At 40.2% G+C, this 18,702-nt stretch overlaps 1 protein-coding gene across 1 annotated transcript in view; it reads right to left on the reverse strand.

Moving 5' to 3' along the window:
• The window catches only part of ABL1 (ABL proto-oncogene 1, non-receptor tyrosine kinase), a 788,845-nt gene that overhangs the window by 250,930 nt on the left and 519,213 nt on the right, over positions 1-18,702 (reverse strand). The window contains exon 4 of the mRNA XM_044057942.1: positions 6,255-6,527. Within this exon, the coding sequence (XP_043913877.1) occupies positions 6,255-6,527 (273 nt within the window). The remainder of the gene's footprint in view (positions 1-6,254; positions 6,528-18,702) is intronic.

The following is an 18,702-nucleotide window of genomic DNA, read 5'->3' on the forward strand; positions in this document are numbered from 1 at the left end:
AGAAGTTTACGAACAAGATGGTAAACAAGGTATTGGATGTTTTGAGTTTACTAGTAATATTAATCAAGTCGGTATGACCTAGATGTTTTGGTTACTCAGACTAGATTTGGCATTTTGAGTTGCCCTATTGTGTTGGAAAACAGTATGCATGATTTTAAACTGTATAATTACTCTAGTGTTTCATTTGGTATTGAGTATGTCAACCTATTTTCCAAAGGATTTAATTTTGTTCCGTGTAGGAAAGGAAATTTGGTTGACACGCTAATTGATTTAAAAATGTTCATACGTAAAATGAATTTAAATGCTTATTTTGGTGCTGATATTAATGTTAGTAATTTGGTGAACAATAAGGGCATTTCCAAACCAAGTGTTTTTAATCCACCTTTGAATCAGACTGCAGCCCTGTTTGAAAGAATGTGTGAATTAGGTATTAGAGATTATTTTAGACAGCGGGCAGGTAAACCACAATTTAATATGACTGAGGATGAGTATTTGTTGATGGATAATCTAGGTAGGATGGGGAACATACGAATTATGAAGCCTGACAAAGGTAATGGTGTAGTGATAGTGAATAATAGTGATTATATTACTCTTATGATGTCCATGCTTATGGAAGACAACTAGATTGAAGCCAGTATTAATGAAATTAACACTGCCTACAGAAAAGTGGATCTCCTTTTGGAAAATATGTTGTTCCAGGGTGAATTGACTGAAGTTGAACATGAGTATATGACTAATGCATTCCCTGTGGTCAGTGGTATTTTTGGTATACCCAAAATTCATAAAGGATTGGATAATGTGCAGTTTAGACCTATTGTTGATGGCAAAAGGAGTAAGGTTTGTTTTATCAGTCAATTCTTGGACCATCATATGAAATTGGGTATTAGAAGTTTTCCCCACATTATTAAGGACTCTTGGCACTTTTTGGAAAGGGTGAAAACTTTGGAAGTTAATGAGAATATTTGTTTTTTAACTATTGATGTTTGTAATTTGTTTTCAGTTATACCACATGACACTGGGTTATCCTGGTTGGAAGAACAGTTGTTGGCAACTGGGGTGTATGAGCAGGATCAGATAAATGTTTTTGTCAAACTTATGGAGGTGGTTCTATGTAACAATTTTTTATTTTTTGAAGGACACTATTTTAAACAACGTACTGGAGTAGCCATGGGCGCTGCGTGTGCCCCCATTTATGCCAATTACATTATGGCTTATTGGGAAGAACATTTCCTGTTTCACTGCGAGTTTTACAAGTTTGTCAAGTTATATTCATGTTTTTTGGACGACATTTGTATTATTTGGGAAGGTGATTTGGTTATTTTAGAGGCTTTCATTAAATATATAAATAGTACACAGTATGGTTTTTGCAATTTACTCATGAAATTAATGACAATACCATTACTTATTTGGATGTTAGATTGACTTATAATAGGGCAAATGGTTTAATTAAATCTAATATACACAGGAAACCTACGTTTTCTAACTCATATCTCCAGTATAACAGCTGGCATCCTAACCATCAGAAAAGGGCTATTGTTAAGGGCCAAATGATTAGGGCAGCCCGGATGGTTGGTAATGACAATGACTTTATGGATGAGTTAAATTTTATGGTATCTTTATTTTTAAACAGAGGTTATCCAGAAAAATTATGTTTGGATGTCCCTAAGGAAATCAAACACAAAAGAGATATTGGTGTGTTGCAAGCCATACTTAAGTCTGAAATTATTTTGGTTACAGTTATGAGCCCACAAAGTCAACTTCTTTGACAAATTCATTTTTAATGTTTATTTCTACATACAATGGGGATTCTGAAGTTATTAAAAAGATCATTTATAGGAATTGGAGTATTTTCCAGATGGAAAAAGATTTTGTGTTACACTTTGGAAAGAAACCCATGTTTGTTTACTGAAAGGATTTAGCATTAAAGGATATTTCTGAAAGGAATTGGTTAGGGGACCTTCCACCAATAGAAGTATTGGTAATTTTAAATGTGGAAGATGCTCCACTTGTTCCCACATCTTGCCAACAGGCAGTAGGTTAACGATTAACAATTGTTTTATTTCCATTTTAGGTCATTTTGATTGCTACACTAAAAATGTGGTTTACCTTGCCAAATGTCAGGATTGTACTGCATTTTACGTGGGCAAGACATGTAGGTATTTTAGGGAAAGGATTAAGGAGCATTTATTGGATATTAAACATGCTAAAACTACTAATGCCCTAACAAGACACTTGGTGGGCAATGCCGACCACACTTTTAAATTTTGTATTTTACAGCAAGTGACAATTGACCAACAGGGTAGGATTACAGATTTACATCTGGATGTATGTGAGTTAAAATGGCAGCTTAGGTTAAATGCACATAACTACCCTGGACTCAATGATTACAGTTCCATTAAGCCTTTACTTAAATTGAAACACATTACAGGACAGACTTAAATTTGGATTGGAATCTTAATACAGGTATTCTTTAGCATTTATATTATATTCTTGCACATTTGTTATTTATTGTATTAATTTTAACTTTATTTTTATACACACACTTTTTTATGGTATTTGTATTTGGCACTATTACATGCCAATGTACATTTTTTTCATGTATATTATACATATATATATAATTTATTTACATCATATATATATATATATATATATATATATATATATATATATATATTTTTTTTTATTCATATATATTTATCTATAATTTTTTGACTTTCACTTTAACTTACAGTTTTACATTAACTTATTTTTAATGATAGGGTTGACAGGTAACACTGGATAGGCGTGTTTTTATAGTAAAGGTTTCGTAGGGGTTTTATCAATAATTGATTGTGCTTAATTGAAATTTTAATTAAATAGGTAATTGGATTGTATTGCATTTAAGTGTGTTTGGAGTTGGTTCAACCATTCTGAAGAAGTCCAAGTTTTGGGACGAAACCTAGGTCAATGGTGAACTGTGTTTGGTGAAGCTTTACCGTTGTTAATAAATTTTTGTTGGCTTGGACTTTGTTTTCAGTGATTTTTTGGTTTGTGGTCCGTTGGTTCTTGGTTTACATATTTATAAAGTTTACTGTCCAAGTCACTCTAAATAAGCCTGGACTGTTTAGCCACAACTACCAAATAGATAATAATATTGCACAGTAATAATTGGGCACCCTTTTAGGGCCTTTGAGTATCTGATAAGTATTAGTGTGTGGTGGCAAGTGGAACTACCATATATTCTGGGAGAAAGGGGCACAGCTGGAAAAACTGTGCCAGCCTTCCCCAGGAGTGTCTGTGTGGTTGTATAAACTCTTCTCAAAGTGCATGTGTGTGTGTGTGTGTGTGTGTGTGTGTGTGTGTGTGTGTGTGTGTGTGTGTGTGTGTGTGTGTGTGTCAGCTACTTGGGCAGGCACACGAAGCACTGGCTGGACAAAGAGGGTGCCAGAGGTTTTAGCTTGCCCAGTAAGCTGAGATCTGGACCCTATAACTGGGCCAGTGGGGAGTCTTATTGGGGACTTGGCGAGCAAGGGAGCGACCAGCCCCGGACTGACTGTGATCTCTGTGTGCTCTTAAGGGAAAATGCACTTTACTGTGTGTATTTGTTATCCTTTCCTCATATATGAGATGCCATCTCTGGTGTTAGTGGTAAGGATTGAAGCTCCTTGATTGCTGGGCCAGGTACCAGGTGTCACAGGGGTAATATATAATTATTGACATGGGATGGGAAAGGTCAATCTAATGCCAAATGGGATATGTTAATGCCAGCGCCAAGAAACTGGCTAGGCTTAAAATGGCCCACAAGGATAGATAGCCTAGTACTTGTGTAAGATATCTGAAAATGGTGTTTATATTGTCATTTCTGATCATGGAAGTTGTTAGGGTAGTAATTTAGAAGATTTTAGTAGTGCCTACTGGCAGGCTGTACCCCAGATTAGCAGTTGTTTGTGTTTTTACACGACCACTGATTTCAATTGTGTGTGATGTTTCTCTTTTCTCCACGAGTAAGGGACCTTGGAGTTAAAATACATTAAGAGGAGGTGTGGATATGGGGGACTGCAGAAGGGTTTGCCCTCCTGTAAAAAAAACTTACTACATTCTGTGTGATCTATTTGTTTAGTGTTTCAGTCTTTTATCTTAACATGCTTTGAACTGTATTCAGAACACAGCTGGCCAAAACCAATGGCTGCAATAAATACTAAAGCTAACTTTTAGTTTCACTGGTATAGCTACACTTTACTGGGAGATCAAATTTTCAGTACTGAGGTATGCTTTACCTTACTGCTCTGGATTCAAGCTACCAGTGCACTTTGTGATTTTTTTTTCTTCATCACTGTAGTGCAACAGTGTAATTGGCATAGATAATTTATGGTTGGCCCAACAAGGAGGCATTGCCAAGGAAGAGGGTGCTCGCTACCTTTCCCCACAAAAATATTTTTTTAATGTTTTTCAAGATACACCTGTTGGAATTGAAAATTTGGGGAAGCATAACAATTACAGGAGCGAGGGAGTGGGGAAGTACACTGCCTCCTGGCGGCAGTGAAGGAACTTAGACGGCAAGCTTAAGAGTTTCAAAAGTAAATGCTTAAACTACTTAAGGCACGAAAAAAAAAAAAACATTAAGAAGAAAACTACTGCCATCCTATCAAAACATCAGACATACACACATGCACAAAATATTTGCTTAGAAAATCTCCATTCCCAACAAAGGTAACTCCCAATCATGATGAACAGCTTCTGATGGCTGCCACCACCTTTTTCATCACAGTGGCTAGTATAAAAATGAACAGAATGACTGAATAAATGAAAAAAATGAATGCATAACACTGGATTCACAATTTTTCATTCGGCCATTTAACACCAGTAAGAGCAGGCCAGTGCCAGTAATGTGCTCAAATACCATAAGCACTGAAAACTCTACCCATAATGTCAACTCTCAAAATTTAGCCAGATCTTAGAAAATATACCTTGTCTGCAATGTACTAGTCAAATCCCAGTCAGCATAGCAGATATACATTTTATAATTCATAGAATCTGCATAAATGTAACAAAACACAAAGAATGGAAAAGGACTAAACAAAAATACATTATACATTACAAAACCTGGGTTTTAGCTGAACGACACAGAACTGACACAAGCATTAATCTTATACATATCTTATGAATTTTAAGAGTTTTGACAACCGGAAAATAAAAAGACTATGCAAATACATGAAACATTACAAACTGTAAACATTAGCTGAAGGACAAAGAACTGAAAAAGTATTAATCGTATATGCATTTAAACCCTCTACATTCTACTAAATCAGGAACATTAATGTACTTAAAACATATCTTGCAAAGAAATTACAGTGCAAAAAAAATTAGACTTTATGACTTAAAAATATTAATAAGTATTGCATGGAACAATATCTTCCTAGCAGAGCTGATTTTGGAGAATGTAAATACACTATAAAAAAGGCAAGTGCAGCTACCATTTTGGACCTGATCCTCACAGAAAATGTGAAACACTACCAATTCTCAGATCACTTACACAAGGCAATGCTGTCAACACTATGGTCTGTGTAAACATGCTTTAGAGGCATGCATTTGATTTTGATAATCATTTCTTGTTCGTTAATGAGTGAGTGAAGACAATATGTCAATTAAAAAGTTATAGTCACACAAAGCTGTTGGGCTTGAACAACCAATGGGGTCTCAACATGTTTAGCAAGCATTTCCTCAAATATTACATATGAAACATATGATATGTATATAGTTAAGTAAGCTGAGTGCATGGTTCTTGACTGCAAATGTGTTTTCTTTTCCTATTTTTTTTTGTATGACACTGTTTTAAATGGTTTTGCATTTTGATACTGATTATCACAAAATGAAGTTGGATATAGAAAAAAAAATAAGTTACTGCATGGTGTTACAGAACTCATCTGCAGCTGATTAAAACATTCAGGCTATCAAGGCTTACATCAGTGTGTCATGATGTTTAACATCTGGAACTGCACTAGAGTTCTGAAACTAAGACAATGCCAAGTTTCTGATGATGAAAACATTGTGTCAAAATACTGAAAACGACTGTAATGCACTGGGTGGAACACCACAATAAACTATTAAAATGAACTACAATTGCACACAGCCTGCTTTGACTATCTGGCAGTGTGTTTTTAAATAAAAATCCAAGAATCCTTTCACGTAAGAAGACAAAGCGCAAACTTTACCTTTGACTTCTAACACTACTTTAATTATAATATAGAGATTTTGTTAGCCTCTTCTTTTACCTTCAAGGTCTTCACAGCCACAGTAAGGTTGTATTTTTTCCATACGCCTTCATACACCTCCCCATACTGGCCCCCTCCCAGCTTATGCTTCATAGTGATGTCTGTGCGCTCTATCTCCCACTTGTCATAGTCAGGTGAGACCCCATAGACCGTTGGCTTGTTGCGTTTGGGAGCTGGGTAGTGCAGAGTGGTGATCAGTCCATCAGCAACAGTTGAGTGGTGATGTACGAGTTCATCCAAACTATTGAACCGACTCTCCGAAGAAACATACAGCTACAAAATGAAACAAGAAGGCACCTCAGTAAAGTTGACAGGGGCTGGTATACTATGATGTTACTGCAGTTAAATAACAGTTCAACTCTTTTACATAAAACAAACAGATCTGAATTTGAACTAAATGCAAAATGAGCACGGACCCTGAACCTGGCGCTAAAACACTTAGAGGGTACATTACAGACATAAAATAGTTATGTAATTTGACAGCTAGACACTACAAATATTCATATGAGCAAAATCAGACAAGTCTTTTCACTGGAAGTAGGCATACTGCTGAAAACTGTGCAATACTATGAATCTGTATAGCATACTAAATGTCTTTCTTTGACAAAGGGATTCAAGGGCTCCCACAATAACAAACTTGAAGCACAGCTAAGTAACAACTATTGGAGGACCTAAACAAACAGCAGCAGCAACAACATGCTACTAATGATAAACATTTTAGCTGAAGAGTACTGCCTACCATCCCATGCCATGTTATTACGAACAAGGGGAAATGATGAAGGGAGGGACCAACTGCCTTAGTTGATTCCCTTAGAAGTAGATCAGAAATGGCAGCACTTGTGTGCAAAGCTAATGGCTAGGGGGTTCATGCAAAGAGAGAGCTCATCAGTAACCCCAAAGGTGTTGACACGGCTCCTGCAATTAAACACCTCCATAAAATTTTAAAGAATAAATCCAGACTCGCGCACACTGTAAGAAACGTATGATGTGCTTTACAGTCCCTAAGGTAGTTAATGTGCATGTGGGAGATAAATGCCATCCACTATTACTTTCTCCAACTACAGCTCTATAATTCTGAATTCTCAGCTTCTACCTTCAGATTATGAAAAATGTATCAACTCTCAGATGTACAAGGATGTGTTTACAATTAACCATAGTTAAATAACCTGCACCTCCATGATCAGAAAAAGTACAGTTTTGTACCTACCATAAATGTAGATGTCCGAGAGGAATGCATCTGCAGTCTTTACAAATGGGTTGTCCTGTCGTCAGGCAGCCCTTCGGTCGGCCGGATTCCAAAGTCTGGGTCTGGCTTCGGCTGGTGTCGCACTTCACCCGACGTCATTGCGGCAGTTATTCGGGTATAAAGGCATCAGCCGACGCCATTTTCCTCAGTGTTTCTTGCCCCAGATGCCAGGTGCCCTCTTGGATGGCTAAATTTGGATAAATGCCAAAGTTTCCAAATAGTAGAGAGCAAACATATAAAATAAACATGTATGTACATATATACAAACAAATACACCATAATAGATCCCCCCCAAGCTAGCTGTAGATTGGCAAATACCCTAGGAGTACCTCAGAGGGAAGGAGGGTGGGTAATCCTGACTGCAGATGCATTCCTCTCGGACATCTACATTTATGGTAGGTACAAAACTGTACTATGTCCTTCAAGGATGCATCTGCAGTCTTTACAAATGGGTAGAATACCATAGCTAAACTAGGGGAGGAGGAAAAGAGAAGAAATTATGGTGTAGTTAGGATCCCTTGCAAAACAGCAGTGGCAAACCCTGCTCGGGATCTAGAGTATAAAGGTAAGTTATAATGCTTGGCAAATGTATGCACGGAGGTCCAAGTAGCAGCCTCTATAATGTCCTTGGTAGCCACTCCTCTTAAGAAAGCTGTGGTAGTGGCTGTAGCCCTTGTAGAATGAGGCCTTATGTTCTGTGGAGTTTGCTTTCCATGGTAGGAGTAGCAGAATCTGATGCAATTTCCTATCCACTTGGAGATTGTCTGTTTTGAAATTGCTTTTCCTTCCCTTCCTGTTGCATATGCTACCAGAAGCTGGTCAGTTTTTCTATTGCCCTTGGTTCTGTCCAGGTAGTAGCGTAACTGTCTATGTACATCCAAAGTATGCAGCAGTCTTTCCCCTGTTCTGTGGATTGGGGAAGAATGTAGGTAGGTGGATAGCCTGGTTTAAAGACACTCTGGATACCACCTTAGGCATAAATGTAGGATTTGTTCTCATGGACACTCTGTCTTGATGGAAGATTAGGAAGGGTTGTACTGCCATTAAAGCCTGTAGCTCAGAAACCCTTCTTGCTGAGGTAATTGCCAGCAGGAAAGCAGTTTTCCAGGATAGGTGTTGAAGTTCTGCTGTTGCTGCTGGTTGAAAGGGGGGAGTGTCAATTTTTCTAACACAAAGTTCAAGTCCCATGCTGGCAATGGTGGTTTCCTAGGAGGTTTTGCATTTTTAATTCCTCTCAGAAACTGCCTGAGTAGAGGATGAGAAGATAGGGGATCAAGCTGTATTCTGCAGAAATAGCTGATGCATGTATCTTGATGGAGGAGTAGGACAGGCCTGTATGGAAAAGCTCTGCCAAATACTCCAGGATGTTGGCTATGTCTACCTTTGACACATCTTTTCCCCTTTCAGTACTCCAAATGAGAAATCTTTTCCATTTTCCTGCATAGTTCCTTCTTGTTGAAGGTCTCATGGGCCTCAAGGATAATGTCTTTAACCCTTTGGGATAAATCTGGGTTAGTTGTTCTTATGTAATGTTCCAGGCAGTCAGCTGCAGAGTTTTCAGGTTTGGATGCAGGGTGTTGTAGCAGCTCTGAGTTAACAGCAATGGGATCAGGGTAGTGTCCACATTTGTCCCGAGACATGCTCCTCAGTAATGGGTACCAATGTTGTCTTGGCCAGTCTGGAGCTATCAGAATGATCCTTGGACGTTCCTCTTTGATTTTCAATAGCACCTTGTGCATCAAAGGAAGAGGTGGGAATGCATATGCTGTCAGGCTTTTCCAACTGAAGGATAGAGAGTCCACCTTCCAAGCAAGTGGGTGGTACGTTCTTGTGCAGAATTTCTTGAGCTGGTGATTGAGTGGGGATGCGAATAGGTCTATCTGTGGTAGTCCCCATTTCCTTGTGATGGCCTTGAAGATGTCTGGGTGTAGCATCCATTCGTGAGCATCCGAGGTAGTTCTGCTTAATATGTCTGCTAGGATGTTTTCTTTTCCAGGTACAAAAATTGCTTGTAACTGAATGTTGTAGCTCAGAGCCATATTCCATAGATCCAGTGCCATCCGGCATAGAGGGTATGAATGAGTGCCTCCCTGTTTGTTGATGTACCACATGACTGTGGTGTTGTCTGTCCTTATCATTAACTGGCCTTCTTCGAGGAATGGTCTGAAATTCTGGATTGCCAGTTTTACTGCCAGCATTTCCTTTTGATTTATGTGCAGGTGCAGCTGATCTTGAGTCCATAAGCCTTGTATGCACTTGTCCAGCATGTGGGCCCCCCAACCGAGGTCTGAGGCATCCGTTGTGATGGTTTGGCTTGGTTGAATGCTGTTGAAGGGCAAACCTGGGTTTGACTGACATGCCTGAGCCCACCATAGGAACTCTTGTTTCAGGCATGGGATTAGTGGTATTTCGGTTTCTAGGCTGTGCCTGTGTTGAGACCATAAATTCTTCAGGTACCACTGTAGCTTTCTCATATGTAGTCTGGCATGAGGGACCAGGATTATGCAGGATGCCATGAAGCCCAAGGCCTGTAGTACTTTCCTTGCTGTTAGTTGGCTCTGCTTTGTTAATGCCAAGAAGTAGAGTGGAAGTTGTTCTTGTTTTTCTGCAGTTAGGGATGCCATCTGTTTTGTTGTGTCCAATTCTGCACCTAAGAAGGTTATTCTTTGGGATGGAGTCAGTCTTGATTTTTTTATATTGACTGTATATCCCAGGGCTTGCAGTAAGTAAATGACTCTTTGTAAGTCTTCTGTTAGCTTGTTTCTGTTGTCCGCTTGTATCAGGCAGTCGTCCAGGTATGGATATATTTGGATTCCCTGAAGCCTGCAGTGAGCGATTACTGATGCCAGGCATTTCGTGAACACTCTGGGCACAGTAGATAAGCCAAAGGGCAATGCTGAGAATTGATAATGCTCTGATCCTGCAAGAAATCTGAGGTATCTTCTGCAATTTGGTCGTATGGGGACGTGCAGGTATGCCTCCTTGAGATCTAGAGTCACCAGCCAAGACTCCTTGCCCAGCATGGGAAGAAGTTGCTGTAGGGTCAGCATTTTGAATTTTGGAACAATGATGAATGTGTTTAAAGCGGACAGGTCGAGAATAGGCCTCCAATTTTTCTCTTTTCTTGGTACCAGGAAGAGTCTGGAGTAAAATCCCTTTCCTTTTCCATAGATGGTACCCTTTCCACAGCTCTCATTTTACTAATTGAGCTATTTGTTTTAGAGCTTCTGTCTTTTGATTTGGTGGTAGGTTTGGCATTCCTCTTTTTGCTGGTAAAGTATGGAAATGAAACCTGTAGCCTTGGTCTATAGTTTGCAAAATCCACTTGTCTCTTGTGATGCTGTGCCAGTTTTTTGAAAATAAGGCTAACTTTCCGCCTAAGGGTGCTGCTATTTGTTCCCTGGTAGGCGGTGCCAGAGCCAAGTCACTGTGATTGTCCTGTTGCAGTGGTAGTAGTTGTGTCTGTGCCTCGCTGGTTGTTACCTTGCCACTGGCGTCCCCTGTAGGCACCTCCTCTGGATTGGTTTCTGCCTCTTGAACGCCTATTCCTGCCTCTCTGTTTTAGAGGAGTCTGGAAAGGACCAATTTTTGGAAGGCCAGTTCCTGCTAAACCTTGGAGGCTGAACCTGTAAAAAATCTTTCACTGTTTGTACAGATTTTGCCTTCTCTTCCATTTTCTTCAGTACCTGCTGAGCAGGAGAACCAAATAAATTGACCTTATCCATAGGAGCATCTAATAGTTTTGCTTTAACATGATCCGGCAAGACCTGTTCTTTCAACCATGCATGCCTTCTGATAACTGTGCCAGTCATGGCTGATCTAAAGGAAGCCTCCAGTGCCTCATAGCCACATTTTAATGAATGGTTATTAACTTGCTGAATGTTATGCACCATTTCAAGAACATATTTCTTATCTAAAGAGTCATCAGAGGACAGTTTCTTAGTTAACTGATCAAGCATAAACTCCTGGTATTGGATCATATGAAACTGGCAGTTCAATGCCCTAGCTGAGAGAGTAGCAGAGGTGTATACTTTTTTACCCATCTCTCTAAGGACCTGGATTCCCTTTCAGAGGGGAGGGGATTTTTAACTGAGGTCGGCTACTGCCTTAGGCCCCTGGGAGATAGTCTCGGATCTGCAAAGGGGCCTTGTATAAATGGTGATGTGTGTCCGGGACCCTGTAGAACCTATCGGGCTTAGCAGGGGCTGGAGGTAAAGTATCAGGAGCAGTGCAAGCATCATTAAATGCATCATCTACAACAGGAAGAACTGGAGGTATAGCTAAAGGCCTATGTTGTGGTAAATGCAAAAAAGTCCTAAGCCTTTTCCTTGAATCTGAGAAATCTTGCCCCTGCCATTGAAATTGCTCTCTCATGGCATGTAAGGTTTCCCCAAAGGAAAATTCTTCTGGTGGAGAGGCAGAAGGAATCGATTCCTCAGCATCGGAGTCTTCATAAGGGGAAAAAGGAGCCTCTGGATGGTCTGTATTATCTGAATCATCAGAAGAATCATCTGAGGACACTGGTTCAGGGGGCTCTGTTCTAGGTCTCTTTTCTGGAGGTTGAGAGGCCCTGTCTGGATGAGGTTGGGATCCCCTTATTAAAGAGATGAGATCCTCTGCCAGAGTAAGCATTTGGGAACTGGAGCTGGGCCTGTGAGAGGGGGGCTTAACAGGCACTGACTTAGAAGTTTTGGCTGCTTTAGCCCTGGCAAAGGCCTTTATGGACATGGCTGCAGGAGGCCTAGCAGCACCACGTGCAGGGGTTGAAACATCCAAGGGGATGGTGTCCGATAACTCTTGTGAAACCACAGTAGCAGGTTGGATTTCAGAGGCCGATTAAACCAAGTTAGAAGGGGCCTCGGTAGTAGTCATGGATTCGGCTGAAGTTAGAACCGCTTGCTCGGTTTCGGCCGAAACCGAGACACTCGCGATTTGCTTAACCGCGGTTTCGGCCGAAACCGCGGACCGCGAGTGTCGGTCCTTTTCTTTGCGTTTCTTAGCAACTTGTGAAGTCGGAGGATCCGACGGCATAATGTACGCGAAATCTGAGCCGAAAAACTGTTCAGCAAACTCCGACGTCTAAGCGTCCGTCGGTTGAAAGAAGCACAGGCTAAACAAGCTGCTACGTCATGGTCTGGGCCTAAACAAGGTAAGCAGTAAGAGTGGAAATCTTTATGAGGTATTTGTTTCCCACAAGTTAAACAGTTATTCACTTTTTCTGACATCGGCTGAGGCAAGAAAGGGTCCCCAACGGGGTACTTAGCTTTTTAGAAGTCTTGGTAGTATTCGGTAGTAGTAATCTCTGGATCTGACTGACCGCACTTGCGAACAGCTTCTGCTTCGGGCGCGCCGGCAAGAAAGACTGGGGAAAATGGCGTCGGCTGATGCCTTTATACCCGAATAACTGCCGCAATGACGTCGGGTGAAGTGCGACACCAGCCGAAGCCAGACCCAGACTTTGGAATCTGGCCGACCGAAGGGCTGCCTGACGACAGGACAACCCATTTGTAAAGACTGCAGATGCATCCTTGAAGGACATCAGTAGTATTTGTAGGTATGTGACTTATTTTTTCAGTACTGCCCTTTGTCTCTAAGTATCACCCATTTCTTCAGTTTGAGTCCTACTTGCTCAACCGTCTGACATTAAAGACAAATTAACCATTTCTCTAAGCCATCAAAGCCAGTAACCAATCCAGATCAAACAGGACCAGGAACACTAATGCCCATCAAACAGAAGCTTGAACACACATTGCCTTTGCCTTTCAGTCTTCTACTTCAAGTTCTACTCTCCAGTCACAGGGCTATGTGTTGCCTAAACTAACCTAGAAAGCTGGAGTTCCTGTGGTGAGAAACTAGCTCCCAGGTGAAACTGCAGAACTGTAATGTCAGACCCTACTTCAAATCCTAAAGCTTTCTAAAGGCAGTGATATCTCAGCATAACCCACAACCTGATGCAACTAAATAGACAAAAAGGCACATGCAAATCAAAACTAAAAGGCTGAGGCCAAATGTACTGTTCAGAATACACATAAACTTCTGCAGACATCAGTGACAGTGGGGAAGAACTGGAAAGGAGACAAGGTCACACTCACCTTTAAAGAACAGTGATGACAGCCACCATTGGCACTGACGGCTCCAGAAAGCCACTGCAGTCTGACAAATTACATTAAAACATACCAAGAAAGAGTCTGCCAATACAGAAATTCCGTCATAAATAGGTATGTATCCCAAGCATAAAAAAAAAAAAGAGACAGAGAGGAAAAAGAGAGAATGAAACACACAACGATAAAGTAGATGTACACCAGGTAAAATGTAATCCTGGTACCTCGGCTTTTCGCCTTCAAGGGATATTTTCTTACAAAACCAACAAAATCTTAAATAGTATGCATAATTAATTCATTAAACTTAAAAAATAATCAATAAATGAATTCATATAATTACCATATACATAATCACCACAAGCCTTTTGTCCAACACAAGCCAGCATTTAAAATGACAGTGCAACCATAAACTCATTTTGACTGATATAATAAAAGGCAGAAAAATTGTGTCAAAACAAATATTACTAAAAATTAATGGACACTTCCTGATTTAATCCCCCTGGATGTAAAGTACCATAATTGAGAATAAATGAAGTTTCCAAATTAAGCCTTAAATGAAATTTGTCCCTTGGTGTCTCAACTCTGGCCAGAATACTAAAAAATAAAGAAGAGCCAACCCCCCCCCCCCCCGATGTACAGATGAAAAATGATTAGCAACTGGACTCTCCCTTTTGTTGTTCCCGATATCCAAAAGATGTTCTCTAATTCTTATTCTGGCCATCCTTTTTGTTTGCCCTATGTACCACCTTACACCCTCACAGCTACATCCCAGTATATAAACCACCCCACAGGACTTGCAATTAAACCTCTCCATTGTATGATGTAATCCTACCATTAATAATGGTGCCTGAAAGATTTTTAATTCTGGAACAAAGATTACAATTACCACAGGAAAAGGCCCCTTCTCTGAAACTCGACATTGCTTTCAAAGTGGGTCTATTCAATAATTCCTCAAGATTAAAAAATCTTCCATAGGAAAAAGTTACCCTACTAGGGAAAATACTACCCAAAAATTCATCAGAACAAATCATGGCCCAAAGTTGTTTAACAATATTTACAACTTTCTCAGAAAAAGCACTATATTTCATAACATAAAAAATATTTTCCTTGATTTTTCCAGAGGAAAAAGCCCTCATTTCTACATCAGCCATAAGACTACTCTGGTAAACCAGATTTCTAGCTGCTTCCAAATTTTCTTTTGAGTACCCCCTAGTAAGTAATCTATGTTCCACGTCATCTAAAAAAAGTTTCCTTAAGATGTTACTGGGAAGAATTGGTCCAAATTTGTTTAAATTCCCCATAGGGTAGTGCCTCAATCAAATGTAAGGAATGCATACTCAAGGCACTTTACATCCAGGGGGATTAAATCAGGAAGTCCATGAATTTTTAGTAATATTTGTTTTAACACAATTTTTCTGCCTTTTATTATATCATTCAAAATGAGTTGATGATTGCGCTGTTGTCATTTTAAATGCTGACTTGTGTTGGACAAATGACTTGTGGTGATTCTGTATATGGTAATTATATGAATTAATTTATTGATTTATTGAATTTAATTAATTAATTAAGCATACTATTTAAGATGCTGTTGGTTTTGTAAGAAAATATCCCTTAAAGGCGAAAAGCCGAGGTACCAGGATTAAATTCTACCTTGTGTACATCTACTTCATCATTGTGTGTTTAATTTATATTTATTGTTCATTACTTGTTTTTTGTGGCGAAAAAGAAAGAATGCAAGAAGAGTCTTAAAATGGCAGTCTGAAGCATCTGACTTGCCAAAGACAATCTTGAAAATTTGAAGTTTCTGCTACTTAATCTTGTTAAAACTGCTAAATGTATAACTAGGTGCAAGCATCACTAAAATATTTTCCAGACGTCAGGGAAGAGGCGACAGCAACTGACGCCGGACCAAGACTTTGGAATTCCGTCTGACTGCGGGACCGCTTGACGACAGGATAACCCAAGTGTGATGACTGCAGCAGGGTAACATGATGAACATCTAGGTGCAAGCATCACTAAAATATTTTCCAGAATTTTTCTTTTAGTAGAAAAATATACAGGCATCTCTAAACAAGAATTAAATGAAATGCAGACGGTCACGTGAAAAGGTCAAGAAAAACAAAATACAGAAACAAAACAAAGTATGTTCCATGCACACTTCTTTCTCCTTGGTCCCAGTATCATAGAAAATAAGAAAAAATGACGGATATGCAGAAATACAGCACAAAATGAATTAATTTCTGTATGCCGCAGTGGTACGGTGGTAGCGTTGTTACCTCACAGCAAGAGGTTCTCCCGTTCGATTCTCGGCGTAGATTGGGAGTGCCTTCTGTGTGGAGTCTGCATGTCCTCCTCGCCATTGGGTAGCGTTCGAAAGACATGCGTGCGTAAATGGGCATGCCTTCATTGAAGATTGGGCGTCGAGCTGGCACCTCGGCGTTTCGTACAAAAAAAAAAAAAATCTATTGCCAATCATTAGCGGACCGGAGTTCCGCTGTGGTGACCCCTTACCGGGAAAAAGCTGAAAGAAACCACAACAACACAGGTACGGTACTTGTTAAAGAGATGATACTAAACTTAAAAAGATCACAAAAGGTGGTGTTAATTCCCTACACTCACATCAGTTCCTTTAGATTTATATACACAATGTTAAAAGTTTGCAAGGACAACTCTTTCTGAACCGAAGCGAAGTATAAGTAAAGTGAAGCTTAACAGAAATATTGCGCAATCTGAACTCTTTTGGAAGAGTTAACGAGATTAAAAAGGCCATCTTCCAACACAAAGAGCAGTGGTATAACTGAAGACAGTGCTCTGGACCAGTCTGCAGCTGGGCATGTCATGCACAGGCAATACATAATATGTCAATATTAGGGATGAAAGGAAACTGAAGTCTATTAACAATGCTAGCATTCTGCCACTGCTTTTTAACAGACTTCTTTGTAGGCTCGCTCTTTCTTAAGGTCAGGTCCCGCTCTACAGTAGCACTGAACTAGCATGTAATTTAACTGGCATTGCAGTGTAATCACAACACTCCATGCATTACATATATGAAGTCCATGGAGTGCAGTGATTAAGCTCAGATATTCAGAAGAAAAACAAAATCAGTTAAGCACCAGAATGGCAAGAGACCTGACCTTAACAAATGTTAAGAACCCCCTGTTTAACTTAAGGTTGGGTCTGGCGCTACACTGTAAAATCTGCCAGTACAGGCCAGCAAATGACAGTTATAAAAAGAATAAAAAGATATGGTTCTGCCTGCTGTCCATACTGATAAGGCATCCCTTCCTCTTACAAACTTAGGAAGTAGCTAGAATAACAGGATGTGTGTTTGCCTGTGCTTCCTCGGAAGGAACAACAAGTAAGTGTATGCAAATGTACTTTTTTCTTTCACTTTATTTTATGGTGAAGTTGCTTAGAAACTGTACAGGAACTGTGCATCAAGCTCAGCAACATCAATGATTACTCGTGGATCCATATATATACAAGTCTATGCATTCTGCAAGGAGAAAACTTAGAAAAAATGGAAACCTCCAAATCTGCAGTGGAAGAAGAGACCACAGAGAGGACAGAAGTCAAACTGACACTTAGACTAAATCATACTGGGCAACATAAAAGTGCAGCAGCAAAGCCCAACAAGGATGCTGACTGCACAGTTAGGAGATTGTCCCTGAAAGATAAACAGATAATTTCACACAGGAGTGACACGGCTGCATCCAGAGTAACATTACCAGTTCTACTGGTCATGGAGAAGGACAAAGGAAAAGCTGGTATAAAAAGTACAGCTGTGTACACTTACCATAAATGTAGATGTTCGAGTGTATTCACTGCTGCAGTCATTACATTTGAGTAATCTGCTTGCAGGTTGCCCTCAGTCGGCCTTATTAACAAAGTCTTGGGTCCTTCGTCAGTTGCTGTCCCTTCTTCCATGACATCAGGTCGTCAGGGGTATAAAACATGCAGCCGACGCCATTACATCAGTTTTTCTTGCCCCAAATGTCAGATACCCCCCTAATGGGGAGCAAATAAACATAAAAACACAAAGGTATACCTCCAACAAAAAGTAAATACACTAAAAAGGCTTTTAAGCATAGTAAAGGAAAGTAGAGGTATAGCCAGAAGAGATTAGGGGGCTGGAGGGAGGGGTAACCAGGACTGCAACAGTGAATACACTCGAACATCTACATTTATGGTAAGTGTACACAACTGTACTATGTTCTTCGTGTTTCACTGTTGCAGTCATTACATTTGGGTAGATTCCCAAAAGCTATGGTTGGGAGGAGGAGTTTATATAGCATCAGGGCGAGCTATAAGGCCCTGCAAGACAGCAGTTGCAAAGCCAGGTCTGGATTTAGAGAAAATTGGCAAATGATAATGCTTGGTGAAAGTATGTACAGAACTCCAGGTAGCAGCTTCTAGGATGTCCCTGGTAGGAACACCTCTGAGGAAGGCTGCAGAAGTAGATGTAGCCCTGGTGGAGTGAGATCTGATCCCCTGGGGGATATGTTTTCCATGGTGCTTATAGCAGAATGCAATGGCTTATCCATTTAGAAATGGTTTGTTTTGAAATAGCCTTCCCCTCTGCCTCTGCAGCAAATGCTACTAGCAGTTCAGATTTTCTTCGAGGTTTAGTCCTGTCCAAGTAGAATCTAAGTTGTCTGTGCACATCCAAGGAATGCAGAATCCATTCCCCTTTGTTCTGTGGATTGTGAAAGAAGGTTGGCATATGAATTGACCGATTAAGAGCCACACTGGATACCACTTTGGGCATGAAGGATGGATTGGTCCTGAGTGACACCCTGTCCGCATGAAAGATGATGAAAGGCTCCACTGCCATATGAGCCTGTAATTCAGATATCCTTCTAGCTGAAGTGATTGCTAAGGGGAAATCTGTTTTCCAGGAAAGAAATTTTAAGTCTGCAGTAGCAGCTGGCACGAAAGGAGGTAGAGTGAGTTTCTCCAATACAAAGTTAAGGTCCCAGGCAGGGGTCGGAGCTCTCCTGGGTGGTCAAGTTTTTGGCCCCTCTGAGGTACTGCTTAAGCAGAGGATGACAGAAAAGGAGAGGTTCTGCGTTATAATGAGCTGAAACGGCCGAGGCGTGAA

The sequence above is a fragment of the Protopterus annectens genome, chromosome 16.part0 (genome assembly GCF_019279795.1).
Source record: "Protopterus annectens isolate FY-2018-M chromosome 16.part0, PAN1.0, whole genome shotgun sequence".
NCBI classification, from domain to species: Eukaryota; Metazoa; Chordata; order Ceratodontiformes; family Protopteridae; genus Protopterus; species Protopterus annectens.